The 26,462-nt window shown below is 39.5% G+C and overlaps 1 protein-coding gene across 1 annotated transcript in view; it reads left to right on the top strand.

Moving 5' to 3' along the window:
• Positions 1-26,462, top strand: part of LOC123505012 (KICSTOR subunit 2-like) — a 61,054-nt gene that overhangs the window by 721 nt on the left and 33,871 nt on the right. Inside the window, 9 exon segments of the mRNA XM_045256019.1 lie at positions 20,211-20,328; positions 20,489-20,534; positions 20,537-20,628; positions 21,531-21,733; positions 21,969-22,106; positions 23,247-23,385; positions 23,996-24,195; positions 24,519-24,681; positions 24,954-25,055. Coding sequence (XP_045111954.1) covers positions 20,211-20,328; positions 20,489-20,534; positions 20,537-20,628; positions 21,531-21,733; positions 21,969-22,106; positions 23,247-23,385; positions 23,996-24,195; positions 24,519-24,681; positions 24,954-25,055 — 1,201 coding nt within the window.

Consider the following 26,462-nt stretch of genomic DNA (forward strand, 5'->3'; position numbering starts at 1 on the left):
CACACCACAGACGAGTAGTCCAGGATTGGTTGTATATGGGTAACAAATACAGCTTTCATAAATTCAGGGGAGCAGCACACTGTGCCTTTTAGAATGCCAAACTTCACCCGACTTGCCTTCATTGCAGTTTCTCTTACATGTAGATGGAACTTAAGTTCATTGTCTACCCATGCACCCAGGTCCTTATGCAGTGGCGCAGTGGATAAGGTGGTGAGCGTGGGATTAATAATAATAATAATAATATACGGTTTATTAATTTGGCAGTGCAACAAAAAATTTACACTGAAAATGTACAGGGGGGGACATTAAAACAATGAAATGCTTAACCTAACTATGGATCTAACTTAACCAAGAATTTACTTATTTATTTATTTATTTATGGCTCGCACCATAGTGGACACCGCGCTAAGGTGGTACTGTACGGTGGGGGGGCCGGTGTGTATCGTGGTAGCGGATGTTTGTCCTTTGGTCAATAAGTAGATTATGTTCCTTTTCTTTGTTTATTACAAAATAGATGTTCTTCACAATTTACAAAGTTCGGCACCGTTTCAATCACACTTCATACTCACGCTGCTGTCTCTCTCTCTCTCTCTCTCTGTGACTGTTACAGAAGTCATGTCTTAAGGGTATGAGCGCCGGTACAGATCTGCTTATGAAAATGGTAGAATGTAGGACGGTGAGGCTGGAAGCATGACGTCATATAAGTAACTGACCAATAGAAATGTACTCCACGTGGAGTTGTCCCTGGATGTGACAAATGGGATACATTATTCAAGAAGCTGATGGGTGCATATCCCCTATCGTGTTGTTTGGGTTACGGCAAGGTTTTATGACTTGTTTGCAAGCTTACCAGCGTTAATAGAACCGTCATGTTCAAGCCTCCTCTCCCTTCTCACTTCTACCTATTGCCTACTCTATACTGTTCGTTGTTGTATTTGAAATAGGTCTATTACAGTACTGCTCAGTGCGCAGTGCTCTTAAGGGCGCCACGTGGTTCTGGTGTCGGTTGGTGCGGGCAGGGGGAGGCACGTCTGGGGGTAGCAGGTGGCGGAGATGTGGATGATGCAGCAGCCCTTCCCAAAATTTTTCCAAGGCTTCCTGGTGTCTTGTGGCCAGCCTCGGCAGACTCAGGCAGGTCAGGGCGTCCTCGTAGGACCTGTAGGCAGGCCCACGGATGACCCTGAACGCCCTCTTCTGAACCCTCTCCAGCTGTTGTTGTTGTGTGAAGTTCAGGGAGGAGGACCACGCTGGGGAGGTGTACATGAGCTTAGGGAGTATAAAGGTGAGGTACACTCCCCTCAGCTCATCTGCCGGTGCACCCTGGGACCTGAGTCGGCGCAGCATATAGATCTTGTATGAGGGTGACCTGATGATGGTGGAAACATGCTGCTTCCATGATAACTGATCGTCCACCAAGACACCTAGAAGCTTGGTGCTGCGGACCACCTGGAGGGAGTGAGGGCCCACAGATAGCTGGGGAGGGGGACTGCTGCTGTGGAGGTACAAATGTGCATCACCACGGTCTTGGTGTGGTTGATGGTCATTTTGTTGTCCTCCGTCCACGTCTGTAGTTGGTTAAGAGTGGACTGAAGTGCTGAGAAGTCTGGGTTGGTGTTGTTGACGGGTACGCCCACGGTGCAGTCGTCCACATACTTCCAGTGGTGGGGGGTGTGGACGAGAGCATCGTTGATAAGGATGAGGAAGCACGGAGGACCCATCTTGGTCCCCTGAGGGACCCCACATGTGAGCTGTTGGAAAGAGGAGACAGAGCCCTGATAACGAACGGCCTGACGCCTTCCCGTGAGGAAGTCTGCCAGCCACGCTATCAGGTAGGGAGAGAGACCCAGAGTGATGGCTTTATTTATCACAACAGTGTGATCAACAAGATCAAAGGCCTTTCTGAAGTCCACAAAAGCAATAGCTAGAGAAGTGTTGCGTTTGTCCAGGTGGCTGTGGACGAATTCCAGGAAGCTGACAAGGTAGTGAGATGTGGAGGTGGATTTAATATTACCAAATTGTTGTGTGTCAATAGAGTTACAAATTTTGTTATAGGCCCAGTCGAACACAAAATCTTCACAGATAAGGCTGGGTATAGGGGTGATGGCGACTGGTCTTAGATCATTCAGTGACTGTGGATTGGAAGTTTTGGGGAGGGGGGTGACGTAAGATGTCTTCCAGTCATCGGGGCAGGAATGTTGAGAAAGGGAGGCGTTGATGATAGAGCAAAGGGTGTGGCAAGTTCTGGGGCAAATTCTCTGTAAATTTTGATGGGGAGGTCAGTGGGAGTGGTGGATCTGTTTAGTTTAAATTTAAGAAGCTTCCTGTAAACACCAACCTCCTGGACAGGGGGTGGAGGGGAGGGGGCAGGGAGGTAGGCTGGGAGAGTAGTAGAGTGAAGGGGAGAAAGTGTCTGACAGATCACAGCGAAGTGACCATTAATCTCTTCGGCCGCGTTGTCAGGTGAAAGGTGTGAAATACAGGGAAGAGAAGAGGCTTGTTTTTGTAAACCACACAAAGACTTAATCTTTTTGTACCACTGTCTGTTGTTAGCAAACTTGAGATGGTGAATTTTGTCTGGGTAGTAGCTAGCCTTGGCTGTTTTGATCTCCTTGATAACTCTGTTCCTTAATCTCCTGTACTAGTCAGGGCTAGAGTGGAACGTGGATTGGGCAGATGTCCATGCGTAGGTTCGAATCCCACCACGTACAGCCTTAAAACACTTTGCTATTTGTCGAGTGGTTTAAAGTTACCTACATGTCACCATGATACCCAGGTTCTAAGTGGTTACACCCAAGATGAGCTTGGGTGGTGATATGGGCCCTAATATGGGTACCACTATAAATAAAATTGCCTGCGCCACTAATGGGTGGAAGCTGAACAGTGCTTCCTAAATACTCAAGTGTGCCTACAGGTTCTATAGGCCTTACCGTAATAAAAAAAAAAAAAAAAAAAATTTGCTTGAGTGGAATTTGTTGAGTACCAATAAAATATGGAAATAAATCAGGTGCATTATGGAAATGTCTACAAAATCTAATTGTGACACAATTTTCAACAGAAAACAAGCCTCATGAAAGACTGGTCTCAAGGAGTTTGTTTACATCTCTCTGCATTAGTACTACATAATAGCTTAGTTTGAAGTCAGCTTTAGAGACTGGGGCAGCTAGGTATATATAATTTAAGATCATCAGCAAAAAAGCAACATTTGCTTGTCAAATTAGAAACAACAAGATTGATGTACACTAGGAATAAGAGAGGCCCAATCACAGAACCTTGAGGAACACCACTCCTAACATGAACACTACAACTTGGAGAGCCCTGAACAATAACTTTCATTGTCCTTCCAGATGAATAATCATGAAGCCATCCCAAGAGAGTGCCTCTGATACCAATGCTGTGTAACATAGTAAGGAGCAGTTGATGGTTGACTACATCAAAAGCTTTCTTGTAGTAAAAAAATACATCAACTAAGAATCCTCTATTGTAATAATCAGTGACATAGTTATTGATGTACAGAAGTTGATTGGAAACAAATTTACCCACGAACGCGAAGGACTGCAGGTTGCCGAGAGGGGTGGCCCTGAGGCCGCCAGGAGGGTGGGCAGGTCGAATGTTGTGATGCCCAGGGCAGACAGCTGGGAGCGTAGTGCAGTGCGGTGGGAGTAGAAGCGTTGGCAGCGGGGCAGGAAATGCAATAGGAAAGGGCAATAGGGATCAACAGACAGGCGCAGACGGTGCAAGTGAGCTGCGAGTGTCGTGTTGCCCAGGCGAGGCTCCGGAGTTGTTATTGTTGTGATGGGTGTGCGAACCCTCAAGGTCGTCAACCTCCCCGTTGTCATGGTAATGGGCTTCCCATTTTCTTCTTCACTCCCTCACCCACAGCTGCTGCCTCCCTTCTCATGTCTTTTAATTATGTCCTCTTTTCTTGTAGCGTAATGGTTTTCCTTTTCTTACCATCACTGCTGTCACTAAGGAGTTTTCTCTTTGGTGCCATTGAGCAAGATACTAAGAACTTGAGTCAGTAAACGCAGATGTAGGATAACACTCTTGCCAGGGGCGCCGGTGTGGTGGAACTGAGGCAGGGTGTTATTGTATTCAAGCGTGAGGCGGGTGGTGTGACGGGTAACCACCAACAATAACAATAAATCCTGCGCTTTACGATTTATAAATTTTCAATTTTTTTAATCTTAAATTGCCTTATAGTGGACTGACGTAACTACGAGTTTGACGTAACTCGAGACCGACGTAACCCGGGACTTTACTGTATATATATATATATATATATATATATATATATATATATATATATATATATATATATATATATATATATATATACAGTAAGGTCCCGAGTTACGTCAGAGTTACGTTCCTGAAACATGACGTAAGTCGATTTTGTACGTAACTCGAGTTTTTGTACTTTCAAAGCATATTATCGAGTTTTCAACCAATCATTTTTTATGGTTATTCAGGTAAGTAAAAGGTTATATTGTTATATTGGTATATTATTTACAACTATGTAGGAATATATTGATTAGGGCTGCGAACGCGAAGGACTGCAGGTTGCTGAGAGGGGCGGCCTGAGGCCGGCAGGAGGGTGGGCAGGTTCAATGTTGTGACGCCCAGGGCAGGACAGCTGGGAGCTTTGTGGAGTGCGGTAGGAGTAGAAGCGTTATATAAGTAAAAGGTTATATTGTTATATTATTTACAAGTATGTAGGAATATGAAACACAAGCTTGTTTTTGTTGTTGATTAGGGCCGCAAACACGAAGGACTGCATGTTGCCAGAGGGGTGGACGCCTGAGGCCGCCAGGAGGATAGGCAGGTCGAATGTTGTGACGCCCAGGGTGGACAGCTGGGAGCGTAGTGCAGTGCGGTGGGAGTAGAAGCGTGGGCAGCAGAGCAGGAAATGCAATAGGAAAGGGCAATAGGGATCAGCAGACAGGCGCAGACAGTGCAAGTGAGCTGCGAGTGTCGTGTGGCCCAGACGAAGGCTCCGGAGTTGTTATTGTTGTGATATGTGCACGAGCCCTCAAGGTCGTCAACCTCCCCGTTGTCATGGTAACGGGCTTCCCATTTTCTTCTTCACTCCCTTATACACAGCTGCTGCCTCCCTTCTCATGTCTTTTAATTATGTCCACTTTTTCTTGTAGCGTAATGGTTTTCCTTTTCTTAGCATCACTGCTATCACTCAGGAGTTTTCTTTTTGGTGCCATTGAGCAAGATACTAAGATAGTCAGCAAACGCAGATGTAGGAACACTCCTGCCAGGGGCGACGGTGTAGTGGAACTGAGGTACGTAGAGTGTTATTGTATTCAAGCGTGAGGTGGGCGGTAAGGCAGATAACCACTAGTGACGCCTGGCGGCCAACAATAACAATAAACCCCGCGCTCTACGATTTATAAATTTTCAATTTTTAAAATCTTAAATTGCCTTATAGTGGACTGACGTAAGTGCGAGTTTGACGTAACTCGAGACCAACGTAACCCGAGACCTTACTGTATATATATATATATATATATATATATATATATATACAGTGGTACCTCGAGATACAAGATTAATTAGTTCCGGAGTGGCTTTCGTATCATGATTTTTTCATATAATGAGTAGCATTTTACATGTAAATCACCTAATTCATTCCAAGCCCTACGAAAACACCACATTAGATTTTATAATAAGGGTAAAACCAGAATGAAATAAGAGCCAAATACATTTAAATAATTCAATACACCTAACCTAACCGTTAATACCTGTAAATGAAATAGATAATAGAACATAATGCAATAATAAATGAAAAATAATGATACGAAAATGATACGAAAATGTGGAACCTTGCCTTTCAGGTGAGGCGATATCCGAAAGCAAAAGTGGTAGCAGAGGAAGAGGGCAAACAGAAGAAAATATAGAAAATGGCAGGAAACATTAACACTTAACTTTACGAAACACTTAAAATTATTATTATTAACTGTTATAAGTATTTCCAATACCATAATCCTTTCCTGCAGCCTACTCGGCGTGTGGATTAAATGGCCCGCTCCCTCATCTCATAGCAACACACATTTACGTACATGCACACACATTAAATTACAGAAAGGCTGATATTGAGAATCTTAAGAACTATTTTAAAAACGTAAACTGGGAGGATATGGAAAACTTAGAGACGATTCAAGAGAAGTCTAACTTATTTTTTGGAAATACATATACAAAACAGGAATCAGGGAATATGTCCCGAAATATAGACCAAAAGAAGAAGGAAAGAAAGATTGGTTTAATGCAAGGTGTGCTAGGGCAAAGCAGAAAAGAGATGGAGCATGGAAAAGGTGGAGGAGAAATAGAAATCCAGTAAATAAGGAAAACTTCAAGGCAGTGAGAAATGAATATGTTAAGGTGAGGAAGGAAGAGGAAAAGAGCTTTGAAAAGGACATTGTCAAAAAATATAAGGAGCAACCAAAATTGTTCTACAGATTCATAAAGGGAAAAATTAGGCAAAAAGAAACAATAGAAAGGTTAAAAGGAGAGAACGGGATTGTGGAACACCCAAAAAGTATGGCAGAACTATTAAATAATAAATTTCAGGAGGTCTTTTCTAAGGAATCCAAATTTGAAAGGCCACAGGGTAATAGAGAGACCGTCTATATGAAAAAAATTAAAGTAACCAAGCTTGAAATAAAAGAGTTAATGAAGGAACTGGATGAAGAGAAGGCAATGGGACTGGATGAAGTCTCAGGCAGAATACTGAAAGAATGTAGGGAAGAACTAGCAAGTCCTATATACAACATCATAAAATGCTGAATAGAAAATGGAACAGTACCAGTAAGATGGAAGAGAGCTGAGGTGGTTCCCATATATAAGAGTGGAAGGAAGGAAGAACCTTTAAATTACAGACTGGTATCACTAACTAGTGTAATATGCAAGATGTGTGAAAGAATAATAAAGAAACAATGGATCAAATTTTTTGAAGACAACAAATTTGGTTTTAGAAAAAGACGGTCATGTGTAACTAATTTATTGAGTTTCTATTCTAGAATAGTTGATAGAGTACAAGAGAGAGAGGGATGGGTTGACTGTATTTATTTGGATTTAAAAAAGGCAATTGACGAAGTGCCACATGCAAGATTACTATGGAAGTTAGAGGAGAAGGGTGGCTTAAAAGGAAGCACATTGAGATGGATAGAAAATTATTTGAAGGGGAGAGAAATAAGGACGGTAGTTAAAGATATGAAGTCCAAGTGGAGAGCAGTAGAAAGCAGAGTGCCACAGGGATCAGTATTGGCACCAATACTTTTCCTCATTTATATTAACGACATGCCAGAAGGAGTGAACAGCTACATAAATTTGTTTGCAGATGATACGAAACTGTGCAGAGTTATAAAGCAAAAAGAGGATTGTGAAATACTGCAAGAAGACCTAAATAAGATCTGGGAATGGAGTAAAAGTGGAAATGGAATTCAATGTGAACAAAAGCCATGTCATGGAAATGGGAAAGAATGAAAGACGACCTGTGGGAATCTATAAGATGGGAGATGGAGTAGAACTGGAGAAAGTAAAAAAGGAAAAGGACTTAGGAGTGACGATGGAAGAAAACAATCAACCAGTAAGCCATATTGATAGAATTTTTAGAGACATATAATTTGCTAAGGAATATTGGAGTAGCATTTCACTACATGGACAAAGAAATGATGAAGAAATTGATAAGTACTATAATAAGACCCAGATTGGAATATGCAGGAGTAGTGTGGACCCCTCATAAAAAGAAACACATGAGGAAGTTGGAGAGACTACAAAAAATGGCTACAAGAATGGTTCCAGAATTTGAAGGGATGACATATGAGGAGAGACTAAAGGCTATGGATCTATCAACCTTGGAACAAAGAAGGGAGAGAGGAGATCTGGTACAAGTTTATAAATTGATCAATGGAATGGACCAAGTGGATAATGAGAAACTGATCCTGAGAGAAGAATATGGCATTCGAAGCACAAGATTGCATAGTAAAAAGCTGAGAAAGGGAAGATGTCTGAGAGATGTTAAAAAATATAGTTTCCCGCAAAGATGTATTGAGACGTGGAACAGTGTAAATGAAGAAGTAGTGTCTCCAATGAGTGTGCATACTTTTAAAGTAAGATTGGATAAGTGTAGATATGGAGATGGGGCCACACGAGCTTAAAGCCCAGGCCCTGCAAAACTACAATTAGGTAAATACATAACAGGTGCCTTTATACTTTTATTAATAGACCATCCAAATGGCTTATTCATTCAAGCAAGAGTCAAAACTCCACTTGTGAATTATATTCACAATGATAAAGCCTGTGAAGCATGATTGCAAAATAAAATAGATATGAACTGCAACACTGACGCGTTCAGTTTTGGCGATCGGACAAGTGATTCCGTAGTGTAAACAATACGTCCAATATGTGCCGTTGCCCACCACTAAAACAAACAGAGGTGGACTGTTTCACTATGTATATGTATTTTACCTATGGTGTTTTTATTTACATAGTTTTAAATTTGTGGTGAGTGCTCCAGCAAATTTGTAATGAGTGGTGAAACAATAGTGTCTTGCAGACTCCTTGCGTCTTATGTTTTTGTGTTCAGTGGTCGGGTATATGGTGAATGTGTTCTTGTATGAGAATGACTTTTTTTTTTTTAGAAATTTCTCTCAAATATTAGGGTGCGTCTTCCAAGATGCAGTGTCTTGCAAGCCGTAAGATACGGTATTTATTTATTTATTTTTTCAGTTTCTAAATGGCGAGAATTTTTAAATTTTCTGCACGCAGGAATTTTGAGTTTTGTTTTGTATCTTTCATATTCTGAGTAATTTTTCTTAATATGAAGCGAAAAAATCTTTGCATATCGTTTTGTAAAATGAAATTTTTGTATACAGAAGCTTTCATGTCTAGAGGTACCACTGTATATATATATATATATATATATATATATATATATATATATATATATATATATATATATATATATATGTGTGTGTGTGTGTGTGTGTGTGTGTGTGTGTGTATATATATATATATATATATATATATATATATATATATATATATATATATATATATATATATATATATATATATATATATATATATATATATATATATATATATATATATATATATATATATATATATATATATATATATATATATATATATATATATATATATATATATATATATATATATATATATATATATATATATATATATATATATATATATATATCTCTGGCATGGAGCTATACATTCCTCATACTTTCTCTAACCCTAAAGCTAAAAAGCCTTGGTTTAACTCTGCTTGTTCTCGTGCTGTCAATGATAGAGAGGCGGCTCACAAACGGTTCCGTAGCCATCCAACTGCTGAAACTCATGCCCTATATATTTCTGCCCGTAATCATGCCAAATCTATTCTCCAACTTACTAAAAACTCTTTCATCAATAGAAAATGTCAAAGTCTTTCCAATTCTAACTCCTCTCGAGATTTCTGGCATCTAGCCAATAATATCTCTAACAACTTTACTTCTTCGTCTTTCCCTCCTTTACTTCATCCAGATGGCTCTACAGCTGTCTCTTCTTTTCTAAAGCTGAACTCTTCGCTCAAACCTTTGCTACCAACTCAACTTTGGATGATTCTGGGCATATTCCTCCTACTCCTCCACCCTCTGACTACTTCATCCCTAAAATTAAAATTCTTTATAAAGACGTTTTCCTGGCCCTCTCTGGCCTTGATTCTCGGAAGGCTTACGGTCCGGATGGAGTCCCTCCTGTTGTTCTCAAAACTGTGCTTCCGAACTCGCTCACTGCCTGGTCAAACTCTTTCATCTGTGTCTCTCTACTTCTATTTATCCTTCTTGCTGGAAGTTTGCTCACATTCAACCTGTCCCTAAAAAGGTGACCACTCCAATCCTTCTAACTACCGCCCTATAGCTTTGATTTCCTGCCTTTCTAAAGCCTTTGAGTCTATCCTTAATAGGAAGATAATGAGGCATCTATCAGCTCACAACCTTCTCTCTGATTGCCAGTATGGTTTCCGTAAAGGCAGATCTACTGGTGATCTTCTTACTTTCCTAACTGAATCTTGGTCATCCTCTTTTAGGGACTTCGGTGAAACCTTTGCTGTCGGCCTTGACATATCGAAAGCCTTCGATAGAGTCTGGCACAAATCTTTAATTTCTAAACTACCCTCCTACGGATTCTATCCTCTCTGTACCTTCATCTCCAGTTTCCTTTCCGATCGTTCTATTGCTGCTGTAGTAGACGGTCACTGTTCTTCCCTAAAACTATCAACAGTGGTGTTCCACAGGGTTCTGTCCTATCACCCACTCTCTTTCTATTATTCATCAATGATCTCCTAAATCTGACTCAATGCCCTATCCACTCCTATGCTGATGATACCACCTTGCATTATTCAACAGCGTTCAACAGACGCCCAACCCAACAACAATTAAATGACTCAAGGCGAGATGCTATAGGACGCCTAACTTCTGATCTTTCACTTGTTTCTGATTGGGGCAGAGAAAACCTGGTTTTGTTCAATGCCTCAAAACTCAATTTCTACAACTATCTACTCGACATAACCTTCCAGACAACTATCCTCTCTTCTTCAATAACACTCAACTTCCCTCTCCTCTACATTAAACACACTCGGTCTATCCTTCACTAAAAATCTAAACTGGAAATTTCACATCTCTACTCTTGCTAAATCAGCTTCCAAGAAGTTAGGTGTCCTATGGCGTCTTCGTCCATTTTTCTCCCTCCCAGCTGCTTGCTCTGTACAAGGGCCTTATCCGCCCGTGTATGGAGTATGGCTCTCATGTCTGGGGGATCCACACACAGCTTTACTAAACAAGGTGGAATCTAAAGCTTTTCGTCTTATCAACTCTTCTCCTCTAACTGACTGTCTTGATTCTTTAAGTCACCGCCGCAATGTTGCATCTTTATCTGTCTTCTACCGCTGTTTTCATGCTGTCTGCTCTTCTGAACTTGCTAACTGCATGCCTTCCCCTCCTGCGGCCTCGCTGCACAAGACTCTCTACTTCTTCTCATCCCTATTCTGTCCATCTTCCTAATGCAAGAGTTAACCAGTATCTTCACTCCTTCATTCCCTACACTGGTAAACTCTGGAACTCTCTACCTGTGTCTGTATTTCCACCTGCCTATGACTTAAACTCTTTCAAAAGAGGAGTGTCAAGACACCTCTTACGTTAACTGGACCCTCCTTTTAGATTTTTTGTTTTCTCTTTCTACTTTCCTCTTAACAGGGCCTGGCAACCAGCAGGATTTTTTTTTCCAACACTTTGTTTGCCCTTGGCCAGTGCCCTTGTAATGTAAAAAAAAAAAAAAAAAAAAAAAAAAATATATATATATATATATATATATATATATATGTACAGTCAACCCTCGACTATCGCAACTTCCGCTATCGCGTATTATTGCTATCACGCACCCATGAAAAGCTGCTAAAATTTCATTATCGCGACCTCAGATGCCTGCTATCACGCGCCCAGCCATGACGTCATGGGATATCTGAGCGCTCATTGGCCAAAACCGCCTTTGCGCCAAGATCAATTCGGCTATAGTGCAGCTATTTTGGTCCCAATTGGGCACGATAGCCGAGGGTTAAGTGTGTGTATATATATATACAGTAAGGTCCCGAGTTACGTCAGAGTTACGTTCCTGAAACATGACGTAAGTTGATTTTGTACGTAACTCGAGTTTTTGTACTTTCAAAGCATACTATCGAGTTTTCAACCAATAATTTTTTATGGTTATTCAGGTAAGTAAAATGTTATATTGTTATATTGGTATATTATTTACAACTATGTATGAATATATTGATTAGGGCCGCGAACACGAAGGACTGCAGGTTGCCGAGAGGGGCGGCCTGAGGCCGCCAGGAGGTGGGCAGGTCAAATGTTGTGGCCAGGGCGGAAAGCTGGGAGCTTTGTGGAGTGCGGTAGGAGTAGAAGCGTTATATAAGTAAAAGGTTATATTGTTATATTATTTACAAGTATGTAGGAATATGAAACACAAGCTTGTTTTGTTGTTGATTAGGGCATGAACGCGAAGGACTGCATGTTACCAGAGGGGTGGACGCCTGAGGCTGCCAGGAGGGTGGGCAAGTCGAATGTTGTGACGCCGAGGGTGGACAGCTGGAAGCGTAGTGCAGTGCAGTGCGGTGGGAGTAGAAGCATGGGCAGCGGGCCAGGAAATGCAATAGGAAAGGGCAATAGGGATCAGCAGACAAGCGCAGACAGTGCAAGTGAGCTGCGAGTGTCATGTGGCCCAGATGAAGGCTCCGGAGTTGTTATTGTTGTGATAGGTGCGCGAGCCCTCAAGGTCGTCAACCTCCCCGTTGTCATGGTAACGGGCTTCCCATTTTCTTCTTCACTCCCTTATACACAGCTGCTGCCTCCCTTCTCGTGTCTTTTAATTATGTCCACTTTTTCTTGTAGCGTAATGGTTTTCCTTTTCTTAGCATCACTGCTATCACTCAGGAGTTTTTTTTTTTGGTGCCATTGAACAAGATACTAAGATAGTCAGCAAACGCAGATGTAGGAACATTCCTGCCAGGGGCGACGGTGTGGTGGAACTGAGGTATGTAGAGTGTTATTGTATTCAAGCATGAGGTGGGCGGTGTGGTGGATAACCACTAGTGACGCCTGGCGCCAACAATAACAATAAACCCGCGCTACGATTTATAAATTTTCAATTTTTTAAATCTTAAATTGCCTTATAGTGGAGTGACGTAAGTGCGAGTTTGACGTAACTTGAGACCGGCGTAACCGGGACCTTACTATATATATATATATATATATATATATATATATATATATATATATATATATATATATATATATATATATATATATATATATATATATATATATATATATATATATATATATATATATATATATATATATATATATATGTACACACACACACACACACACACACACACACACACACACACACACACACACAGTAAGTCCTCGTTATATGGTAGTTCTTTATCCGGTAAGTTCACAGTTACGGTATTTGGAAATTACTACCCTCGATTCGATATACGGTAAGAAAAATTCACAGATATGGTATCCGCTCATGTCATCCGAGAGGGCCCACCTCGGGGAGCAGGGGTGATGACGTCATCCACGCCACACACAGTACTGTCTTCAACTTGACCACCCTTGGAGCCTATTATCTCTTCCCCTCCCACCCATGCATATTACTTACATGCATTACTAATTAAATGAATAAATGGAATATTAAAGGGTCTATTGTAAGCACAAATATATTCATAATGTCATGGCAAACACTAAAAGCCTACTACCAGCGGAGAACAATGCAGCAACTGATAAAGGGTACAGATGGGCCTGGCAAGCCCACTATCAATGAATGGTGGAAGTCGTATAACATCAAGCACGCCTTAGATAACATCAAGTCATCTTGGGACGAAGTGAAGACGTCTACCATGAACTTGGTGTGGAATAAAGTATGGCCAGAATGCGCGTGTGACTTCCCAGGTTTCGCTGAAGATGACATTGGTGCTATCAGAAATGACATAGTAAATCTGTGCCATAGGGCAGGCTTCAATGAAGTTGATGATGATGATGATCAAGATCTTTTGGAAAGCCATGCTGAATCTCTCTCAAATGATGAACTTATAGAGCTACACAAGACATCACAGGAGGCAGAAAAAGAGGTAGACGAGGAAGAAGAACCTGTGCATGGCCTGGGCATCAAAACTCTTAGAGAATGTCTTGGTGGTATTGGAAAAGCTCTGGAAACCCTGAAGGAACGTGACCCAAATCCTGCCAGGAGTAACAAAGTTTCTCATGATGTAGAGAAAAGTATCAATATTTATCAAGAAATCTATGATGAAAAAGCAAGAAAAACTAAACAGTCCTCCATCTACTCATTCTTCAAGCCAGTCAGACATGCCATCCCTGTCACACCTGTTGACCCTGCTACAGCTGGCCCTTCCTCAATATCCTCTTTCTTCAAACCATTGAAAAGTGTTGACCCTGTTACAGCTGGCCCTTCTACATCTACTTCTGACAGTATAGATGACGACGTCTTATCCTCATCTGCCCACTCAGCAGAAAATGATTAAGGGCTGAAATCCCTACTGTCCCTTAGCCTCGGGAGGGACATCATCTGATAGAATACATGGCAAGTAAAAGATAAATAAAAACATTTTGTTTATTTCTTTTGCACAGTACTCAACTTTTTTTTTTATGATTATTTTCATGTATTTTCATTTCTGTAGGGTTGACTTTTGATGTGCTGGAATACATTCCTTATTTTTACATGTTTGAATGGGTTCAGTATACGGTAAATTCAATATGTGGTAAGGTTTTCAGGAACACATTTGTACCGTATAATGAGAACTTACTATATATATATATATATATATATATATATATATATATATATATATATATATATATATATATATATATATATATATATATATATACAGTAAGTCCTCATTATACGGTAGTTCTTTATCCGGTAATTTCACAGTTATGGTATTTGGAAATTACTATCCTTGATTCGATATACGGTAAGAAAAATTCACAGATACGGTATCCGCTCATGTCATCTGAGAGGGCCCAGCGCAGGGAGCAGGGGTGATGACATCATCCACGCCACACCTCCCTGCCACACACAGTACTGACTTTAACATAACCATGCTTGGAGCCTGTTATCTCTTCCTCTTCCCCTTTTTTTTTTTAACTGCATTATATATTACTTGCATGCATTACTAATTAGATGAATAAATGGAATATTAAAGGGTCTGTTGTAAGCACAAATATATGCGTAATAATCATGGCAAACACGTAAAGCCTACTACCAGTGGTGAACCATGCAGCAACTGATAAAGGGTACAGATGGGCCTGGCAAGCCCACTATCAATGAATGGTGGAAGTCGTATAACATCAAGCATGCCTTAGATAACATCGTCATCTTGGGACAAAGTGAAGACGTCTACCATGAACTTGGCTTGGAATAAAGTATGGCCAGAATGCGCACATGATTTCCCAGGCTTTGCTGAAGATGACATCGGTGCAATCAGAAATGACAGTAAATATGTGCCATAGGGCTGGCTTCGATGAAGTTGATGATGATGTTCAAGATCTTTTGGAAAGCCATGCTGAATCTCTCCTGTGATGCCTAGACAAGGCATCACAGGAGGCAGAAAAAGAGGGAGACGAGGAAGAAGAACCTGTGCGTGGCCTGAACATCAAAACTCTTAGAGAATGTCTCGGTGGTATCGAAAAAAGCTCTGGAAACCCTGAAGGAATGTGACCCAAATCCTTTGAAACATTTTCATCCTATATGATAAAGTTTCTGGTTTTCAAAAGAAATTAGAACTGTGGAAGCAAACATGCTCAAGGGGAGTGTTTATGTGCTTTCCTCTGTCAGATGCCCACTTTTCCAGTAACAATTATGAGAAAGGCACTGTGAAACCAATCATTGTGGAACATTTGACCAGTCTTATTAGTGCTTTTAAGTCTTACTCTCCTGACATACATGAACGATCAGAACAGCTTGACTGGATTAGAAATCCATTCCTCTTTTCTGAACATGAGAAGCATCCGATTTGTTTCCAGGAAACACTGATAGAAGTGTGTGCAGACCATGGCCTAAAACTGTTATTCGAAAGCTCAAATATCACTCACTTCTGGAGCTGTATGACTTAGGAAAAATGGCATTAGAAAAACTTTTGCCATTTGGGTCTACCTATCTTTATGAGGCATCTTGCTCTGCACTGAGCGTTATAAAATCGAAACAGAGAAAGAAACTAAATGTCAACCTGGAACAAAACCTTATCAAGGCAGTAGCCTCAATACCGTCAAGGATGGAAAAAATCATCAGTGAACATCAACCTCACATCTCATATTAAGTTGTGTAAGTAATTTTCAAGCATTTGGTTATTAGATCATCCATTTTATTTGTGTAATAAATTAGAATTTATTGACCAGCACTCCTACAATACAATGTTTTTATAATAAATATACCTATTATTTGCATTATCCTAAAAAAAAAAAAAAACTGAGTTTGTTCATCCATAGTGGACGGGGAGGGAGTACGTAACAATAGGAGTAGGTAATAGAGGGTACAACAGGCGAAAATGTTTGGACAACACTGTTTTATCTGATCGCCAGTATGGCTTCTTTCAAGGTTGCTCTACTGGTGATCTTCTGGCTTTCCTTACTGAGTCTTGTTAATCCTCTTTTAGAGATTTCGGTGAAACTTTTGCTGTCACGTTAGACATATCAAAAGCTTTTGATAAAGTCTGGCATAAAGCTCTAATTTCAAAACTGCCCTCCTACGGTTTCAATCCCTCTCTCTGCAAATTTATCTCAAGTTTCCTTTCCGACCGTTCTATTGCTGCTGTGGTAGACGGCCACTGTTCTTCTCCTAAATCTATTAATAGTGGTGTTCCTCAGGGTTCTGTCCTGTCACCCACTCTCTTTCTATTATTCATTAATGACCTTCTTAACCAAACTTCTTTCCCTATCCACATCTACACTGTTGATACCACCCTTCATCTTTCCATGTCCTTTCAGAGACGACCAATCCTACATTAAGTCAACAGGTCATGCAGGGACGCTACAGAATGCCTGACTTCCGATCTTTCTAAGATTCCCAATTGGGGCAAAGAAAATCTAGTAGTTTTCTTATGCCTCAAAAACTCAATTCCTTCATATATCGACTCAACACAACCTTGCAGACAATTATCCCCTCTTCTTCAATGACACTCAACTGTCTCCTTCATCCACACTAGATATCCTCGGTTTGTCCTTTACTCATATTCTTAACTGGAAACTTCACATTTCATCTCTTGCTAAAACAGCTTCTATGAAGTTAGGCATTCTGGGGCATCTCTGCCAATTTTTCTCGTCCCTCCAACTGCTAACTCTGTACAAGGGCCTTATCTGTCCTTGTATGGAGTACTCTTCGCATGTTTGAGGGCTTCCAGACACACAATTTTACTAGATAGGGTGGAATCAAAAGTTTTTCATCTCATCAACTCCCCTCCTCCGACTAACTGTCTTCAGCCTCTTTCTCACCGCCGAAATGTTGCATTTCTTTCTATCTTTTATCGCTATTTTCATGCTAACTGTTCTACTGCTCTTGCTAACTGCATGCCTCCCCTCCTCCTGTGGCCTTGCTACACAAGGCATTCTTCTTCCTCTCATCCCTATGCTGTACAACTCTCTAGCGCAAGAGTTAATCAGTACTCTCAATCATTCATACCTTTTATTGGTAAACTCTGGAACTCCCTCCCTACATCTGTATTTCCGACTTACAACTTGTCTTCTTTTAAGAGGGAAGTATCGAGTCATTTGCTCACTAATTTTGGCCGACATTTTTCCTCTTTCTAGAGGGCCAGCACTGAAGTTGGCCTTTTTTTAATCTTTTTTTTTTTTTTTTTTTTTTTTTTTTTTTTTTTTTTTTGCCCTTGGCTGACCCTCTTCCCTACATAAAAAAAAAATATATATATGTATATACTGGCAACCCCCGCTTAACAAAGGGATTATGTTTTTAAAAAAACCTTTGTTAAACAAATTTTCGTTAAGCGAACCAATTAACTATAACAAGTTTAACCCCTTACTTGAGCTTCCATTGAGAGTAAACAAAGCGAGAGTGCATCATAGTACAGTAAAAGGTTTAATGAAAGTAAAAATTATGAAGGTAAACATTTAAGCAGTTTAATTTAAGACTAAGTAATTATAATGTACACTAATGTGTGTATGTAAGTAACTTTATAATGTTGATGATCTTAAATTTATGAAGGGAGGGAGAGTGGAGCGGGAAATACACTAGCTAGCAACCTGTGGAATGTAAACAAAGGGCGCATCATTGTACCACATACAAAACTTATGTTCCACATTTCCACAAGGCTTTCCATTTTATCCATTGCAGAGTCACGAGTTCAGGTGGTTCTTTTAGCTTGCAAGGAAGATATGATCTCACCAGCCTTCTTAATAGAGTCTGTTGACTTGAAAATGGTAGACAGTAGTTGGAGTCAAGCCATGGTGGGAAGCAATGCTATTAGTTTTCTCGCCTCTCTCATATCTGTGTATAATATCCAGCTTCACTTCAAGAGTAAGAGACTTCCTGGTCTTCTTAGCAACACTAGGCGACAATGCAGGGCGTTTTAGTGGCATGTAGAGCGAGGGAAGACAAGCTGCTGCTGACGCTGTTATTGTTTTGAACAGGGGGAGTGGGTGGTGCGCATTTTGTCCATGAAAGGTGCTGGTGTATTCAAAAAGCCTGTCGGCTTGCGTGATACGGCGGGGCTTTCAAACTTGGAAAAAATTACTTGGATAAAATTGCGTTAAAACGAGTTTGGTGTTCGTTAAAAGAGCAGATGGTAGTAAAATGAAACCTTCATTGTAGCGAAATTTTGTTGTGCGAACCTTCGTTAAGCAAGGGTTACCTGTATATATACAGGCAACCCCTGCTTAACGAAGGGGTTATGTTCCTAAAAAACCCTTCGTTAAGTGAAACTTCTTTATGTGAACTGACAACTAACAAGTTCAACCCCTGACTCGAACTTCCATTGAGAGTAAACAAAGCGAGAGTGCATCATAGTACAGTGAAAGATTTAATGAAAGTAAAAATTATGAAATTAAACACTTAGGCAGTTTAATTTAAGTCATTATAATGTACACTAATGTATGTATGTAAGTAACTTTATAATGTTGATAATCTTAAATTTGTGAAGGGAAGAAGAGTGAAACGGGAAAGACACTAACCGGCAACCTGTGGAATGTAAACAAAAGGCGCATCATTGTATCACATACAAAACTTATGTACCACATTTCCACAAGGGTTTCCTTTTTATCCATTGGAGTCACGAGTTCAGGTGGTTCTTTTAGCTTGCAAGGAAGATACGGTCTCACCAGCCTTCTTAATAGAGTCTGCTGACTTGAAAATTGTAGAGACAGTAGATGGAATCAAGATGGTGGCGAGCAATGCTATTAGTTTTCTCGCCTCTCTCATGTCTGTGAATAATTTCCAGCTTCACTTCGAGAGTAAGAGACTTCCTGGTCTTCTTAGCAATGCTAGGCGACATTGCAGGGCGTTTTGGTGGTAAATTGAGTGAGGAAGGCAGCTGCTGCTGATGCTGTTATTGTTTTGAACAGGGAGAATGAGTGGTGCGCGTGTTGGCCACGAGAAGCACTGGTATATTCAAAAGCCTGTCGGCTTGCGTGTATGGCGGGCCTTTCAAACTTGGAAAAATTACCTGGATAAAACTTTGTTAAAAGCGAGTTTGGTGTTCGTTAAACGAGCAGATGGTAGTGAAATGAAACCGGTTAGCGAAATTTTGTTGTGTGAACCTTCGTTAAGTAGGGGTTGTCTGTATATATATATATATATATATATATATATATATATATATAGTAATGTGTCATCTTAAACCAGGGCATTGCTACTTGTATTGCCAGATATTAGAATGTAACCACAAACAGTTATTGAAAATCTAAGTGTAACTATGCATTATATAATTCAACTTTACCCCTGGGCACTTCTCAAGTTGCCTAGGAACATTGCTTTTCTTCATGAGCAGTTGATAAGATATTGGCAAGTTGATGTGAGAAGCAGATTTACCACTCTATGAAGGATAGGTGAAGACTCGTGATAACTATCTAGAGCACCAGTATCATGTGTTGCACTGAAATACTAATGTATTGTCATGACTCATGAATTCTTCACATCAGTTTGAGAATATCATTTGTAATGCTTAGTGTGAAGATGAGGCAGCACGCTTCTTCTTTTCACCCTAATTTTTGTTAAGTGTTTGCTGTGGTAAAGTGGATCCACATGTGCTTTGGGGGCCAAGGAGTCCCCAAGCACATGGGGTTCAAATCTTGGTCATGGTCTAAGGATAAGAACAGCATCCACTCGAGATAACGCTTCCCAAATGCCAAAACTAAGCCCTCTGTTAGGAGGCACCATCCTACATGGCCCTAATGAAATGCAGAAACTGGATGGAAAGACTGAAAAAGTATGAAGGATATGTGGAATTTTGTTGATATTCAAAGGATTGAGTTTAAAAAGTAAAAATCATGGCCTGCCATTTCATGAAAATGCAATTTTAGTTTATAGCTATATAATGATTTATAATACATGCCACTTTTATACGTTATTTCTGTATATTACATGTATAATTTTTTTGTCAGAGCACCTCATGACATGGCAGTAGCAACACGGCAGATGGGAGACAGTGAAGATAGTATCCTCCAGGGACTTCTTGTCTACTTCTCTAAGTTCAATTATGACAAGGCCAAGGAACAAGCTGTTAGTAAAATTTTGAGTACTTACATGAATTTTCAGGTTTTTATAAAGTAGAAATTTTATTGTATATTTTGTTGAATTGAAATGTCAAAAAAACATTGCTTGTATGCTTAATTATTTTGCTTTTGTTTTTAATTTTATATGTTTAATTTTCTAAACACAGGAAAAGGAGCGTGACTTGAGTAGATTTAGTGGATCTACTGTTTGGCACTCCTGCTCTCCTGTGTGGCTCAGTTAGCTGCTGTCGAAAAGCTCTACATGAATCTGTCATTCCTTACAGCAAAGGGATTTTTGAGGAAGGAGGTTTGTACTTGTAAATTCAATTTCAGTAGGAAGTGTTACATTGGTAGTTTGAAAAGGAATAAATAAAATACTTAAATAAGATTCAAATTAGTATATGTATGTTGATCCCGATCTTTTTATGAAGTTGTTATCACTGGTAGTGCTAAGGCTACGAGCTGGAAAAAAGCAGCAGTCAAGCCAATGGATGCAGTCGATCTCACCACATCCCAGAAAAGCGTGTGAAGTCAAATGCAACATAAAGATGATGTTGATTTGTTTCTTCGATGCTGAAAGGATTGTCCATAAGGAATGTATTCCTTCCAGTCAAACTGTTAATCATACTTTTTACTTAGAAGTTTTGAGGCATTTGTGAGACACAGTAAGATGGAAATGCCCCACCAGTAGCAAAGTGGAGAATGGTGGCTTCATTACAAGATTGCTCCTTTTGTACATTACCTTGAGTGTGAGACAGTTTTTACCCAAAATAGCTAGACCCTGATTACCTATCCTCCCTATTTACAAGATCTTTAAAAAAGTCCTTAAGGAAAAACTTATCACAGAGGTGTAAGATATAAAAAAAGAATGATGGAAGCATTGCAAGTCATCACTTGCAAGAGTTCCTGGACTGTATCCAGTGCTGAAAAACATGTCAGAATTGATGCATTGATTCAAATGGAGAGTACTTTGAAGATGACAAGAGTGATGATGTATAAAAATCTATGTGAAATTCTGGTTTGTTTTGGTTACTTCAATCTATATACCAGGCTATCAATCCCACATTAGGTGGTCCAGATAAAACACGACACACACATATATTACATCCTGTCAGGTCTTGGTGGAAACAAATAGTTTCATTTACAACCTTATAAGAAGTATATATGTATTTAGTACATGGAAGGAATCTATTTATTTCATTATTTCAGAGCTCTGTCCGTGCAAGCTATGAGTCTCTTAACCTTGAGCTCAATGACCTTGGCTACGAAAGAAGGAGATGCATGGGAGCTAATGGAAATCCTCCCACATCAGGCAGTGGAAATCTGGGAAGCCCTGGTTGTGATGGCATTTTGCGACACCTATGCTCTCACCTGGTCTTGTTCATCAAGGCGAGGCTGCAGATGATTACGTTGTATCCTTTACCAGGTGTCCATGATGCTTGGGTACCTTTGTGCTGTATGACTCTAATTGTTTTATCCAAAGGTGATGTTTGATGGATAGATAATTGGGACTGAAATATGATGTAATATAGAAAACAAGAACATTAACTTCTTATTTAGGGGTTATAAGATGTTAAGATGAAACCTTAGTACACTTTGGCTCAATATAATTCTTTTATCTCTAAGAATCCTTAACATAAATCTCAGTTATGAAAGGCTATTGGAAGCATCTATGAGTCGCATGATGAACTTTGAGGACCTCCTAGCAAATGTAACAGAAATAGGTGTTAAGAACAGCAGAAACTTTCACCATCCAATTCTTACTCCAATCAAAACAAACTTCACGTACGTCATCACCATCATTGCTTTCATAAAGCCAAGTTTTATGTTGACATAATCAACTTTTGTATACAGTGGAACCTTGGTTTATGAACTTAATTCCTGAAGGCCATTTGCAAACCAAAATGTTTGTGAATCAAAACCATTTTCCCATTGAATTGAAAGACTGACTTAGCACACATCCTGTAGTCCCTTAAGCACATATTCTCTCTCAACCACTTCTGTGCACTGCTCAGTTGGAATATAAAATAGATCATTATTTCTATATTAACAGTGTCTAACTGACAGCAAAATGGCATATGCTGATCTTTCTGACGACATTTATCATTGTCCTGGAGGTGAGGCGCTTCTCTGATGTGATCAGCTGTGATGACAAATATGGTAATCCAAACAAAAATGTTACAGAATCCTGTGACTCCTGAGACTTGCCACACCAGCAAAGCATCTCTGAAATAATTTCTTTTCTAGTGTTCTATATTTGTAATTTAGTTCTAATTTTCTGTTATTCTTTATGTGAATTAAACAGTAGTATTATTTACAAGATTCTCTGCTGGTATAGATTTCTTTATTTATATTGTAATATGCTTAGGCTTCTTAACACCACTATCACTAACAATTTAATGCAAAAAGCAAAAAAAACAAAATAACAACACAAGAAACACTATTTACAGTATGGTACCATGAGAACAACTGATGCTCCATGCAACGCTATCTCGCACTAAAGCCAGCATCTTTCTTCTTCGTGGACTAAGACAAAATTTGTTTAAAAAATTTGGTTTGTCAACCGATTTATTTGTACATTCATGAACTGTGGTTCCACTCTATAATGTTAAGTTAATGTCTCTCTTTAGGGTATATCCTCCATGTGTGTGTCAGCTTACTCATTAATACAGTACCTTTCACTGCAAGATATTGCACATGCTTAATTCAGTACCCTTTACCTTCTGCATAATTTTAATACCTGGGGGCATATGTACAATATTGAGTTAGGCTTCTTCACTATAAGTGAATATTAATTCACTTGAGTAGGAATCCATCGTCTGTCCCTGATTTAGTCCAAACATTCTATGTGATTGACTCACACCAATCCATGAACACCATCTGAAGATTGAGTGACAGAGAACTGAATTTACACTTATTTTTCAGGTATGAGTGTGATATATTAATACATTTACTGAGGAGTCAATTGGAAATGCAGCATTGGCGGTTCTTGCCGTCATTGATTCACCTTCATGATGCTCACTCAAAGTTAAACAGCTGGCACAGTGCCATCCAACCTAAGGAGGTAAGTTTACACTGCATTGTGGTTAACAAAATATGTATTTTATGGTGCAGCTCAACATTTTAAATACCATCCTCTTTATCCTATCACTTGTCCAATCTATATGTGGTAACTATTTTCCAGCTTACTCCAAAATCTGCTTGTTCCATCTTTAACATTTCAGCTGCTTGGTTCTTATTTATTTTGTAGGACCCTGGATGCCATCCATTTTATATATTTTCTTTATTTTATTTGAAATAGTCTTATAAGAAGATAAAAAACAATGTATGCAGCTGTAAGGAGACTTGCCTAATATTCTGACAAAAGTAAGTTCTTAAAGTTGTGTGGTTGCCACTCTGAATTTGTGGATACCTTTAGATTTTATCATTGCGAGCAAAGTTCCAAAGTCACTCCAGATGGTAATGTGCAGTTGATGATACCATGTAATTCAGTTTGATGTTCAATTTCTTTGTAAGATGGGTTCTTTCTGATATATAAGTAGATAGACATTAGTCATGTGTGTTTCTATTTCTTTTTCAGTCTTTGACGGATAGATGCAATGTTATTATAAAACCACACAAAGAGAATGTGCATGCATTCATGATCAGTTTACTGAATTCTTGTCTTTTTCCAGACAAAGAAATATGGCTTTGGTTCAAATTTCCTCAAGTCATCTCCCCTTCCTGCTTTGTACCAGTGGCTGTGGCAGGCTAAAGCAGCCTTTGTTTCAAAGTTTTCCCTGTACTTTCATGAGACTTTAGCAACACAAAGTTCTCCAGCAGAGATGAAGGCCTTGATCTCCAGACAGGGACAAGCCTGTGACTATGTTTCCAAGTAGGTGCCATTGTTTTTTTCCTCCCTATTTATTTATGTAATTTGCATTTATGATGTAGTGAGTAGGAGTACAAAAATGCCTAAATTGATTCAGAGATCTAATATTCATTATTATCCTGGCATGTTTTCCTGGACAGGGATTCCACCCTTGGACCAAGTCTTTCTTGGCTAAAGATATGCTGCCTTCAGGTCAATTTCTTAATATTAGTGCCAAATGAAGACATTACAAGTAGTATATTATTTTGTATGTTTTATTAATAAAGAATGTCTTCATAAAATAGTTTTAACTTACATACAATTAATGTCAAACTTGTTTCTTTCAGAATTCAAAGTTTTCAGAGAAAAAGTGATGCTGTTAGTGTGTGTTTGGTGTTTGAGGCAGCAGGAATAGATGATTACCGGGGTGCTGGCTATCATCATCCACAGGAGTCAGTGTCAACTCCTAAGGGTCTTGACAGCTATCCTGCAATCTTCTCTTACCCAAATGTTGGTTTGTTGGTTTTGTTATAATATCAGTAGTGATGGACTAGAGACAGAAGTGCCACTCTTTACACAACCCAATACATATTCTTATTATGATCAACAACAGTGGAATTGATGTATAATTGTGTGTTGTCACACATTTTCTGTGTTCCATTATGGTTCATTTTGGCTTGCCACTAATCAAGTGGCATTAAATAACTTACTTCAAGTTATTGTCTGACTGTAGCACAGAATTCCTAATAATGTGCCTTCATCTTTGCATTGCATCATATCAGAATAAGGCTCAGGACCGATGGCCCAGCATTGTGATGAGAATCAATGACCGTGCCAATGAGCTCACTCTTCTGGATGGGGTTGTGTGCTTCTTTGACCAGCAGGTTAGTCATTTTATCACTTTCAATATTCTAGAAGCTCAAAACCATCTGTAAGATATCATTGAAAGTTTCTATATGAATTAACTATTCCAATGTCAGTGCCTAGAACAGATGTTGTTTTATCATGACCATGTTCAGTGTTTTTGTTTTTCTGTCTTTATGATCCTGTTATTTTCTATCACTGACAAAAAAATCAATGCACATATTTGCTCTCACACACACACACACACACACACACACACACACACACACACACACACACACACACACACACACACACACACACACACACAAGGATGTAGATGAATTGGTGGAGAAGTCATGGAGGCTAGCCCAGCAGGAAACAACAAGGAAGATTTGGTTGAGAAGAGATCTCGGTGAAAAGGAAAGAGAAATGTTAAATGAGTTGAGAAAGGAGGCTTTGAAAAAATGAAGAGAGGACAGAAGAGGAGAAGAAAGAGTTTTCTGGAGAATCTTGGATATGAGACTGAGGAAGTGGTTCATAACCCAGAAAAGTACAGCAAGAAAGGACTAAAGAAACTTACGTATGAGCGGAATGTAATGTATTCCAACATAAATGGAGTGATATCGGGATTTTAGAACTCAACGATTACTTGAGGACAAGAACCCAGATATTGTGGGTCTTACTGAAACAAAACTGAGAGAGGAGAAGACCTGATGATGGTTGGAGAAGGAAATATAATGTTTGGAAAAGAAATAGAGTAGGTAAGATGGGAGGAGGAGTGATGTTGCTGGTTAAAAAGATATAAAGGTGGATCAAGTGAAAGAAGGTATGGGAAAGGCAGAAGTGCTAAAGATCAGAGCAGAAACTAATGAAGGAAAAAGAGGCACTACATAGTGGTGTACGTACCACCTAAGACAAATGCATGGTCAGTACAGGAATATGAAGAAATGATAAGTGATACAGGAACATGTCTGGAAGAAATGTTGGGTGGCTGTGAACGAACTATAATGATGGGAGATTTTAATTGTAAAGAGGTGTGTTGGGAGGACTGGTCAATGGAAGGATCAGAGACAACATGGGGAAATACACTATTGACACTGGCAATGGAAAATGTGTTAACTCAGTGGGTCAAAGAAGATACTAGGTTTGGAGGAGAGGAGCATCGTCAAGACTGGACTTGGTCTTTAGTACAGAGCCAATGGTCATTGAGGAGATGAGGGTGGAGTGCCCTTTAGCAAGAGTGATCATGCAGTTTTGGAGTTCAAGGTGATAGATGAAGAGAAATCTAGAAGAAATGAAGAATATAAAGTGGGAAGATGGAATTATGCCAAGACAGATTTTGGAAACCTAAAGAAATTCTTTCAAGAGACAAATTGGATGAAATTCAAGAGTGCTAAGGAGCAAATGAAAAGTGGAAGGAATTTATAAAAATATACAAAGAAGGT

The sequence above is a fragment of the Portunus trituberculatus genome, chromosome 17 (genome assembly GCF_017591435.1).
Source record: "Portunus trituberculatus isolate SZX2019 chromosome 17, ASM1759143v1, whole genome shotgun sequence".
Lineage (NCBI taxonomy): Eukaryota > Metazoa > Arthropoda > Malacostraca > Decapoda > Portunidae > Portunus > Portunus trituberculatus.